Source organism: Sebastes umbrosus, chromosome 4, assembly GCF_015220745.1.
Source record: "Sebastes umbrosus isolate fSebUmb1 chromosome 4, fSebUmb1.pri, whole genome shotgun sequence".
Taxonomy (NCBI): domain Eukaryota; kingdom Metazoa; phylum Chordata; class Actinopteri; order Perciformes; family Sebastidae; genus Sebastes; species Sebastes umbrosus.
This window is the reverse complement of record NC_051272.1, coordinates 12,118,001-12,130,107: the sequence shown is the minus strand read 5'-3', so window position 1 is coordinate 12,130,107 and position 12,107 is coordinate 12,118,001. Positions and strand designations below refer to the sequence as shown.

At 42.4% G+C, this 12,107-nt stretch overlaps 1 protein-coding gene across 2 annotated transcripts; it reads right to left on the bottom strand.

The window, feature by feature from the left end:
* Positions 1-3,073: 3,073 nt before the first annotated feature.
* On the bottom strand, positions 3,074-11,905 carry prdm11 (PR domain containing 11). Of its 2 annotated transcripts, XM_037768007.1 has the most exons (7): positions 11,696-11,905; positions 10,541-10,604; positions 10,114-10,373; positions 9,802-9,869; positions 8,508-8,695; positions 6,445-6,939; positions 3,074-6,146 (listed from the first exon to the last, which is right to left on the bottom strand). In XM_037768007.1, the coding sequence occupies exons 2-7, from the start codon at positions 10,566-10,568 to the stop codon at positions 3,994-3,996; spliced, it is 3,192 nt and encodes a 1,063-aa protein (XP_037623935.1). In that variant the 5' UTR covers positions 10,569-10,604; positions 11,696-11,905; the 3' UTR covers positions 3,074-3,993. The 2 variants fall into 2 exon arrangements, with proteins under 2 accessions (XP_037623935.1, XP_037623936.1); XM_037768008.1 differs by lacking the exons at positions 8,508-8,695; positions 9,802-9,869; positions 10,114-10,373; positions 10,541-10,604; positions 11,696-11,905 and adding an exon at positions 8,202-8,362.
* Between the last annotated feature and the right edge of the window lie 202 nt (positions 11,906-12,107).

Here is a 12,107-nt window from a genome sequence, read left to right as displayed (position 1 = left end):
AGTGTATTTGTTTTTTTAAAGCATTTGAAACAGAAGAAAACAGGGAAATCAAGTCACCACTTATTTTCTTGTGTTTCATCTGTAACCAAAGTTCAACTCCAGCAGTGAAAAATGAACAAGTTAAAGGCGCCTCCACTCAGCTCTGGAGTCAGAGTACAATCAGCCAGACGTCGGTATAAAGATCATGAACAGCCGTTAAAACACTGATACAGAATAAGGCATAACACAACATGTCGGCATTCTGAAGTCACATGTTTTTGGATTGAAATGAAATGTGATCAATCAATCATTTATCATCCATCATCAGTCTGACAACAGCATCCTGACATGATGCTTTCAACAACAGGTGGGTTGAAAAAGTAATAACTGCATGCATACGATACAGACATGCACTATACTTTATATACTGGATGAACGAAATCAAAGGCATACAGGTTTCATCTTTCAGTGAAATGAAGTAGCTTAGAGCTAACCATACAGCAAACATTAAGAAATAGTTTAGAGAAATGTATGAAATACACTTATTCACTTTCTTGCTGAAAGTTAGAGAAGAAGTGTGGAGCTAGAGCGATTAGCTTAGCTTAGCATAAAGACTGGAAGCAGGTGGAAATGGCTATCTTGGCTCTGACCAACACCTCCATCATGGAAACTGTTATATATTTATTACTTTGCAGATTCAGATTATTAAAACAAATGATGATATATTATTATAGATTAAACTACTCAGCAGTATAGCCCTCTTCTCTGTTAGTAACCATGATGAGGTATTTAAGTGGAGGCAGAATAATTCTCTGAACACGTTAGTTAACGCTGGCTAGCAAGTATTGTTGGCTTGTTTTTTTTAACAATGGCTGAAGAAAATACTAGTTTCTCTCAATATGTGCTGTCACTCTCTCTCCAGGATCACAAGTGTTAGTAGATAAATTTAACATTAACGAATGGGACCAGATTAGCCGACCCCTACACCGCTGGAGACTACTTCAGGAGGAGTAGACGGCTGGCTAACGCTAGCCGTGAGCCATTGGCTGGTCGGCAAGTATTACTTCATATATTTATATTTACGGCACTGTGCTGTTAATAAAGACAGAAACAAATATCAGGAGCCGGTGCTGGTATGACAGGGACCGGCTTGTGCCGCTGAACCACAGTGGCACACCATCAGCCACTTTTCGATCACACACATACTGCTGTTCATCTTAAATAAAAATAAAATAATTTATGCCCTCAATATTGTGTCAATTTTTCCCCATGGTATAGAAAATGGTATCGAATGTCGATATTTTTCAAGGTACTGTATCGAAGTTAGAAATTCAAGTATCGTGACAACGCTATATTCTAGAGTAATGAGAACACAACGATTCTTATTTTCAGGTTATTGTACACTAAAGAAAACTTATTAATATTATATTCCATTTCTGCCAATAGATCCCCCTAAATGCTACATACTATTCCTTTAAGTTAGTATTTGAATGCAGGACATTTACTTCTAACACAGTATTTCTACACTGTGGTATTTGTACTGTTACTGAAGTAAAAGAGTGAAAGAGAGTACTTCTTCCACCTCTGGAGATATTGTTGCTGTCAAAAATCTAGTCAGGATTACAAGTGGAAGGCTGAATAGTTGTTTGGCTGCATGTAATTTCGGTCCAAATGACATGACGCTAATACAGATTTTCTCATCAGACCCTCCGTCAGAAAGTGATTAAGCGTATTTCCCAAAATGTACAACTTGACTAGCAGATTTGACAAAACTTTTGTAAAAAAAACAAAAAACGTGATTGTCTGCCTACTGAGGTCCTCCTGTCTCAGCTCACTGTATTCCCACCATCTTACATTTATTAAATACAGATATCGTAACATTATAAACTTCTACTGAAGTGTGAGCTAAAAGCAACAGTTTAGTATCATCATGCAGTTTTTTAAACTTATTTGAATTATTTTAAGCCTGAGCTTTGGCTGGAAACACTCAAACATGAAGCCGATGCATCGGTGAAAAACAACATATTTCAAATATAGAACTCGCAGCAGTAAACATCTAAACAAATATGGCAAAATACAGTATGGCATATAGCAGGATAGCACCTTTTTCTTTCGGTTCTTGCATTCGATCATTATGGCACAATCATCTAATTCAAGAGAAAAATACTCTCCTTAAAAACAGGCTCAAAAGCATTTACAATATATACAGTTTATACAATATATACAGTGTGAAGCAGGGATGTCTGCATTTCTAATAGAAATATAAAGCCTTTATACATCCGTACACTCTCTGTCAGGCACTACATGACTCACTATCCCACTGGCAAATAAGCTGAAGCAGAGTGCGGCTCAATAGACGTGTAGTTTGACACTAACTGATTGTTCCCAACGTATAACTGACTTTTATTCTGGCAACAAGTGCTTTATTATTATATTTATAGCGAGAGCAAGGCCACTCAGCAGAGCTCATTTTAAGAATGTTCATCAGTCAGTCCGAGTACGAAGAGTTCAGATCAACATCCAGCTGAACATGGACGGGTTCTGAGACGGTACCAGCAGAAAAACCACGACAACACGGCTGCGTAGTAGCTGGTAGCTGCAGCTGTTTGTGGTTGTTTTACGTCTCTGTGGCTGTTGTGGTCACGTTGTCTCTCTTTGTGGTCGCTTTGAGATTCTATATTGTTTCTTTTCAGTCATTTTGCATCTGTGGTCGTTTTGTGTCTCGTGGTTGATGGTTTGCATCTCTTTGTAGCAGTTTTGCATCTCTTTGTTCGTTTTGTATCTCTTTGTGGTCGTTTAGTGTCTCTTTCTAGCTTTTTTGTGTCTCTTCAGTCATATTGCGTCCTTTGTGGTCGTTTTACGTCTCTTTGTAGTAATTTTGCGTCTTTTGTGGTTGTTTTGCGTCTCTTTGTAGTTGTTTTGCGCCTCTTTCTGGTCATTTTGCATCTTTGTGGTTGTTTTGTGTCTCTTTGTGGTCATTGTGCGTCTCTTTCTAGTTGTTGTGCGCATCTTTGTAGTTGTTTTGTGTCTCTTTGTGGTCGTTTTGCGTCTCTTTGAGGTTGTTTTGCATTTATTTGTAATTGTTTTGTGAGTCTTTGTAGTTGTTTTGCATCTCTTTGTGGTCGTTTTGTGCCTCTTTGTAGCCATTTTGCATCTCTTTGTGGTTGTTTTGCATCTCTGTGGTCGTTTGCTTCTCTGTGGTTGTATTGTGTCTCTGTGGTCGTTCTACGTCTCTTTATAGTTGGTTTTGTTTCTTTTGTAGTTGTTTTGCATCTCTTTGTGGTTATTTTGTGTCTCTTTGTGGCTGTTTTGTGTCTCTTTGTGGTCTTTTTGCGTCTCTTTGTAGTCGTTTTGTGTCTCTCTTAGAGACATTTTGCAGGTGAAGCCCAGGGGACGCTAACCCCTTGGTAGGCCCGTTCTGTAATCGATCCATCCAGCTGAATGGGAGTTTCTCATAGACAGAGGTTCGCCCAGTGGTGCAGCATAGTGGTTCCCAGTCCCTACTACCTCAGTAAGCCCTGTTCATACCCGTCTCATAGATGGGATGGCTTCATGGTATTAATAGTATTTTACTGCAGGGAAATACAATACAGTAATTGTTTCTGTTTAGGCTTGGTCTTTTACTTTTGTACTACTGCCAGAAACTGGATGTTTCAACCATTTACAGAATCTTTACATTTAGCTTTTTTGTGTTTTTTCTAAGTAACTTTTCTGCAGTTTTAATCGACTTACGACTGACTAGTCAGACCACCATAGTTGGTAAATTATTGTGACAATAACTATACTAAATAGCATTGTGCAATCCTGTAATCCAAATGTGTGTGTCGATTTTTTTCCTAAACATAAATATGTGGATATATTTTCAAATCATGTTAGTTTCTAATTTGCTGAGCTTCAAATCTTTCCCTGTAACCCTGGTAACTGCAGAAAAACCTCCTGGTTGGGAATCACTGGTGTCATTCTCGTTGGTATTGGTGTTGTGTTGTAGTAGTACTACACCACTGGGTCAGCTTGTTAGACGTCGGGGTAGAACTCCGTGTTGACGTCAACGCTGTGCAGGACAGACTTTTGGTCACCAGCTGACATCCTGTTCAACACCTCAGCTGACAGAGAGTAACTGCTGCCAGACTTCTCCTCAAACCAGCTGTCCAACGCTCGCTTCCCATCAAAGTTGGCGATGGGCGGTCCGTTAACTGCCACCGTCAGCAGGTCATTCATCTGCTCCAGAGTCAGCCGCGAACGACTGTTCTTACACATCTTCTGTAGAGACCCCCGGCCTTTATCGCAACAGGCTGTGGAGCTGGGCAGGACCCTGACGACCTGCACGATCCGATTCAGCAGAGGAAAACGCTGCTTGTACCTGCAGATGTGACTGATGACCTCTTTAAAACCGTTCATACTGTAGTAGTCCGCTTTCAGATCCTTCCATTCCACCACCAAGCTGCCCCTGGCCTCCGTCCTGGTCTCCTGACCCCCAGAGGGAATGGACTCCAGATGGTTGAATATCACCTGGATTTCTTCCTCCCCGTAAGCTTGTAGGTCCTCCCGGTTGTGAGGCCAGGTGGACAGGTCCAAGACCTTGCAGGCTTTGGCAAATGAGCGGCTCTGCAGGTCCAGTCTCTGAGACAGGATGCCCTGGCTCCTGTTACAGATCTTTTCTCGGATGGACTGAAACTTGGACTCGGCAACACGCAGGTTCTTCAGAGCAACTCCGTTGAAATTTTCGCGGAAGTTTTCCTCAAACTCCTGCAGATACTCTCCGGGGCAGTCCACCAACTGGCCAATCTCCAGAATGGCCTCCTCTATCTTGGCCTCCACCTGTGACACCAGCAGGTATTCTCCCTGGAAGGTGAAGGCTAATCGTGAGAGAACAGCGATGATGTCCAGAAGGAAGTAGATGAGCTTCACTGACTGGTAGTCCATGAGGAACTGGAGGAGGGTAAGGGCGATGGCTGCAGCGTCCGCCCTCTGCGTCTGGCTGCTGATCTCCTTCAGATGGGCCACGACCTCCAGGTAATCTTTGATGAGCGCGTTAAGGACGTTTGGTTCCCCTATGATCCATCGAATGGCTCTAATGTCTCCGAGGAACTCTGTCTCCTCCGACAGTGTTGGAGCAGTGGATCGCAGCTCGGCCATCATGCGAGGGGAGTAGCGGTAGAAACTGAGGAGCTGCTTGAGGTTGTTTTCCAGATCCTCCAGGCAGGAGAGCTCTTTCCCACTGATGGCGTCCAACACCTCCAGATGGGGTCGATGGATCATGATAGGAAGGCAGAGAATCCAAGGAAAAGTCTTTTGTACAGCTATGTACAGATTGGCTCTCATTCCTGAAGAGATGTTGGTGCCATCTACTCCCAGACTCACCACCAGCAAGTCCTGAAACCTGAGGCCAAGGACACCAAAGGCCCGATCCATAGCCTGGAGATATCCGTCCACACTTGCCATGCTCAGCCTCTGCAAGGACAGGAACTCTGTGTTCGGGGAGCCCTCGTTGGTAATGAACTGGACATAGACTGCCACCATGTCTGAGAAAAGGTCGTCATTTTGGGCGTCCATTATGACACTTAGGAAGGGAGACAGCCGCATCTTCTCAGCCAGGTCTTCTTTTAAAGCCCGGGCGATGTGGTGGAGGAGGATCTGACAGTCTCCGTCGTTCATGTACTGGTCCACCACTTTGAGCTCACACCTCTTCAGGAGCTCTGCCAGGGGGCGGAGGTCAGAGAAGGGCCGCCCCTCCAGGGCCAAGTGGTACGCTGCGTTGAAGAGCATCATCATGTTCTTGCACATCTCCTCTGTCTTTTCTGGATGCATGCGCAGCTTATATAGCTGCAGACACTTCTTATGGAGGTTGCTCTGGCTGTGGAGCTTGATGGTGTGGATCTTAAACTGCTTGGAGCCGATGATAAAGGCAGAGGTTCGGGATGACTGGACGGTGTACTGGCGGCAGACGTGGCACCACATCTCATTGAGGGTTGGCGAGTAGCGAAGGAACCAGAACTTTTTCAGCCACTCCTGCTTGAAGCGACGAATCCGCCGGCTTCCTACAGAGGAAAGCTTCAACGGGTCTTCTGGAGAAATCACCAGATCTGCAGCAATCGACTCATCAGCCGAGTCCACGTCCTGGTCGTCCTCATCAAGAACCACCTGAGTGGGCGTCAAGGGCTCCATACCTGCAAAGAGAAACACATTCAACTTCTGATAGCAGCTTTACGGTCACATCATTTTTAGCTGTGCTAACGGGACAGCTCTGTGGAGGGTAACATGGTAACATCTGTTGGTCCAGACTAAAATATCTCAACAACTATTGGATGAATTGCCATGAACGTTTGTAAAGACATTCGTGGTCCCCTCAGGATGCAGATTGTCATTACAAACGTATTTGTGATACGTCAAAAAACATTCACAGTGTAGTTTAGTTGTATGGGAGCGTCATTTTGAAAGGACAGGGTTACATTTTTCAGAGCGTACCTTGAAAGTCCTCGACGGGGCCTTGCTCCGGATGGGGGAGGGCCTGATCCCGTTGGGTCTGTCCAGACATTGACGGGCCAACCCGGTCCCCCCGTTGTCCTCTGACACGGGACAGCTCCTCCTCCAGCTCCTGGATCCTCCTCTTCAGTTTGACACAGTTGGGGCAGAAGGAGGTGGAGGGTTCCTCGATGCTCTGGTTCTCCTCCTCTTTCTCCTCCACCTTCAGGTTCAGAACCGTAAAGCTGCCGTCAGACAGGTTAAAGCCGACTGGTGCTTTACAGTCGCTGTGGAGGGAAGACTGGGACCTGGACTGGCAGGAGTCCTCTAGAGAGGCCTCCAGGACGTCTTTGAAGATGAGGTCGATCTTCTTCCTCTTGGCAGGAGGCTGGCCGTCTGACTCCTCACTGGGTTGTTTACTGGGGCTGGGTTTGCCCTGCAGAGCTGGAGATTTGAAGTCCTCCTGAATTTTGGGCAGGACCGACAGCGTCTTGGTATCTGGAACAAAACAGGGTTCTTAGCTTTAGAAAGCTGCAACTCATGTCATCCCACTGAGCCGATCTTTGACTAAAACAATGAGCTGCTTCCTCCTCTCAAATCAGAGTCAAACATGTAAAATACTCTGCAAGCAGTCAACATAGACGTACAGTATATACATAGACATAAATACTGTACATAGATGCTGCATTGACCCCTGGATCGTACGTAAACGTGGGCGCCATATTGGACCTGGCCAGACTGGCCTGTAACCCTATAGAAGTGAACGGGGGAGCTGCTGTTTTTCTGGATAAAAAGCACTATAACGTCTACATTTCTCAACCGATTTCAACGTGTCGTTTTATATTCAAACGTTTATGATCTACGAGGAGTAACATAAGTCAACGTTACGATTTTATTTTTTTTCCCAAAGATTTTGGTGAAAAACTGTTAAATACGTTAACGTATACATATTAGGTAATTATTAAAAACTAGTAGGCCCTACTATCATATCACATTTTCCTTTAAGCATATTTCACATTATCAACTGTTCAAGTTAACGTTACATCTTTACAAAACGTTTTCTTCTGTAACATCAAATAAGAGCTAGCTAACGTTCCTTATTGTTAACTAATGTTAACTTATTGATGTTTATATATAACATAATATCGTGTTTAAAACATGAAATGTACAATACGTATTAAAAACAATGTGTCTAATATCGCAAACAATAAAACTGATGGTATGTCGTTAACAACTACACTATTAGATTATTTCGTTTTTTATAATTGCTGTATTATCACCATTATTTCAAGGAATTCAGATCATAGCTAATATTATTATACTAATATTTATTGTTACCATTATCTATTTATGTACTACTATTTGCCTGTTATTCTGATTGCTCTTATTAGTATGTACATAATAGTAATATCAGTAGCAGTGTTAGTGGTAGCCTATAGACTGAAAGCATGATCGCTAAAACGGAGGAAGTCATTTCATTGTACATTATATTATATTATATTATGTTCTATAATATGATTATATGTTCTATTATGTTATGCTATAATATATTTCATTATATTATTTTCTATTATATTATGTCATATTATATTACCAAGGCTGAGAGCTAGTCTACTATTTAGATATAATGTCTATCTAACTTAAATAATAAACATTTCTATTCTGGCCCTTATCTTGTAACATCTTTATGCTTCAATGCCTGAATGCATCCAGAGATCGGTACATCTCTTTTTGAGCCAAACGTTTCTTGTGAGACTCACATGAACTGTGTCGCTTCATGTCGTATTCCGCCTGTGTGTGAAATTGAAAAATAACATCTGCATAGCTTGTGACTTTGTGGTGACTCGTAGTTTTCTCCTTTGGGCGTAGCGTAGCAAAGACGGTGAAATGTTAACCTGCACTTGACCCATGTGTGCTCAGTTTGACAGCAAACATGATGACAGCCTTCCCTGCTTTCTTCACAGCCACTGGATAAAAGACAGATTTTAAAAAGCGTCTGACAAAGGATAAAAATGCTGTGCAGTCCCTCATAAAGTGGGACACCTGGTCACCATCATCCGGCTCACCTGAGTCCAGGTTGCGGTCGATGCTCTCCTGAGAGACACAGTGAAGTCGCTGGATGTAGTCGTCGCTGTACCAGACCCTCAGCTTCTCTCCTGCCGCCAGCGTCCGACTCACTCTGAAGTAGATGTTTTTACCACGTTGAAACGCCGTCAAGTTCCTGTCGCTCTCCTCTGACGAGGTCCGGACAAACCTGCAGGTTGCAAACATCAGCAGGGACACTTAGAGGCTAACTGGACCCTATGTTCTCATGTTTTTGTGACTAATGGGGACAACAACATCTGAAACTGGTCCAGTACTGAGGGAGAGCGCTGTAGACGGCAGCTGCTCACAGGCTGTAATGTAATCCTATTGGGTCAGGCTGGCATAGCCATTTACTAAAAGTGCTTGTTTCTGCCATGACAGGCTCTGATTGTTGCTATAAGTGTCTGACGTTATGGGAAAAGTCTCGCTCAAGGAGAAGTCTCGTTTGAAATCTGGCGAGGTGACGTGTTGCTGGAAGACAACGGTGGAATAGTGGAATTAGGGCTGTCAAAGTTAACACGTTAATAATGCATTAATGCAAACTTTGTTTTAATGCCACTAATTTCTTTAATGCATTAACATAATTTGTGATTTTAAGGTTGTAGCGGCTGAGTTTTAAAGTTAGAGTGAAGATACTGGTATCATATGAAACTAGAAAAACCTAATGAATCCATCGGTACCAATCAGTGAAGGAGGTAAAATAAGGCTCCAAAGTTACGCTAAATTTTGGCGAGGAAAAACTGTCATGTCCATTTTCAAAGGGGTCCCTTGACATCTGACCTCAAGATATGTGACTGAAAATGTGTTTTATGGGTACCCACGAGTCTCCGCTTCACAGACATGCCCACTTTATGATAATCACATGCAGTTCGGGGCAAGTCATAGTCAAGTCAGCACACTGACACACTGACAGCTGTTGTTGCCTGTTGGGCTGCAGTTTGCCATGTTATGATTTGAGCATATTTTTTATGCTAAATGCAGTATCTGTGAGGGTTTCTGGACAATATTTGTCATTGTTTTGTATTGTTAATTGATTTACAATAATAAATATATACATACATTTGCATTAAGCAGCATATTTGTCCAATCCCATGTTGATAAGAGTATTAAATACTTGACAAATCTCCCTTTAAGGTACATTTTGACAGTTGTTAGCGGTTCATTTTCTGTCCATCGACTGATGGTTTCATACTCTTTATTTATTATCAGTATTATTATTTATTATCAGTATTTATTAGAGACACATGCAGAGTTCGTTTAAATAAAAAGCATTACCTCATCCAGTTGGCTTTGGTCTCATCGCTGCCATCGATGGATTGATACGTGTTGTTAAAATCAACGATCTGGAACGTCACAAAAACACAGAAAACTAGTTCAGAGCTGGTTCTAAACTGGTCTACATTGGTTTTAAACTGGTGTGGGACTGGTTCTAAACAGGTTAAGATTGGTCCTAAACTGGTGTAGGATTGGTTCTAAACTGGTTTAGATTGGTCCTAAACTGGTGTAGGACTGGTTTCTTCTGGTATGTGACTGGTTCTAAACAGGTTTAGACTGGTTCTAAACTGGTGTGGGACGGTTTGAACTCACTATCCAGGAAAAGAAGCCGGAGGATTTGTCCTTGGACACCAGCTCCCCCTCGTATGGACCGAAGACCGCCCCCTTGGGGATGTTTGGATCCAGGCAGCGAACATCCACCTCGTCCCCCACGGTGAAGACCTCCAGGCCCGACGGGACAGTGAGCGCCGCCCGGTTGGCCGACCCCGGCACCGCAGGTGTATCGGGGAAAAACAGCGGAGGCCCGTGGGACGGACACTCCTTCTGGAAATAGTCCTGGCACTGCTCGCAGACTGGAGGACAAACATCTCATCTTTACCAAGTGTCAACGTCACGGTTTAGTTCAACCTCTAATGTACCAGTTATTAAATATACAGAGACTTTTAACCCATTAAACCTGTAACCGGCTGCAGACTCAGTCTGGTTAACTGGTTTACTGCTGGTTCACAGTGAAACTTACACCAGAGGTCCAACAACGTATCGCTCATGGTGGAACCATGTTGGTAGAAATCAGCACATCAGCTCTGCAGAACAACAACAGAAGAACCATCAGTTAGTGCTGCTGGAACAGCTCAGCAACAAACACCTTCATCACAGTGATGAAGGTGTTTGTATATATATATTTATATAAACTATATATACTGTATGTATGTATATATGTGAAGAAAAGCTGCATGTTGTGTCATGTAGAAATTATAATAAGTCAATTACTGTAAGTGTTAAAACAGGTTTCTCCTGGGATTCTCCTGTGTGTGATTATTCTCACCTGGGTGTAAACAGAAACTCTGAACTGGGAACCAGAGACTGTTTATTATTTCTATTAGAAAAAATACTTTGATGATGAATCAATTATCACAACAGCTGCTGATTATTTTTTTTATTGTGAATCTACCAATTGTTTCAGCTCTAAATATCACAATTGTGACTCTAATAACTCTAATAATAATAGTCAAAGACGTTTATGTAAAAACAAACAGTATAGAACCTATATATTCTGTATATATACACATAGTATATTTTATATTTTATATATCAGCCTTCACTCATAGATACAGCACCAGTGGAGCTCTGGGGTAACTGTAAATTTATTCCATTATAAGTCTTCTCCTTACACAGACTGTTAATGTGTAATAACTAGTTATAGATATTATTATATTATAAGGCTCCTCCTTACACAGACTGTTAATGTGTAATAACTAGTTATAGATATTATTATATTATAAGGCTCCTCCTTACACAGACTGTTAATGTGTAATAACTAGTTATAGATCTTATTATAAGACTCCTCCTTACATAGACTGTTAATGTGTAGTTGTATAGTTTATTATATATAAATGTGAATATTGAGGGTTTATGAACTGTGGTCTTCCTCCTCCTCCTGTCTGCAGTGTGAACACTAAACACTTGTCAAACACTCTGAAACTAAACTTGTGTTTAACTTTAAAGACTCGGTGTCTCCAGATAATCTCGGATTAGATGTGAACTGGGACTCAGTTTTAATCTGCGCCACGTCTCTCTGCTCGCCGTCGCTCTGCAGACATCATACTGGCAATCTGCCTGCTGTTTTCGGAAGCCATTTTCGCTGGCCACAGTGGCTACCGACACAGACACCCACCTTGAGCAGAGATGCAGCGGGCACACGGACCCTCCGTCCCGGGCGAAGCTCCGCTGTCTCCTCCCCGGCCGCCGAGCACCGAGTCCCAGCCGCTGGCTCCGCGCCTGGCCGCCCGCCGATGCAAAGTTTCCCGTTAATTTTTTTGCAGAGACTCAGTCGCCTCATGAAGCTGTGACCACCATTTTTCATCACAGGAAATGACATAAAGAACGGAGGAAAGACGGTGCGCAGAAACTCCACTTTACTAGTCAATGTGGACAGTTTCACCTGAGGGCTCACCTCCTCACCTGGAGACCTGCTGCTACTCAATATAATTATAAAATATATAACATAACATAATATAATATAATATAATATAATATAATATAATATGATATAATATAATATAATATAGTATAATATAATATAATAT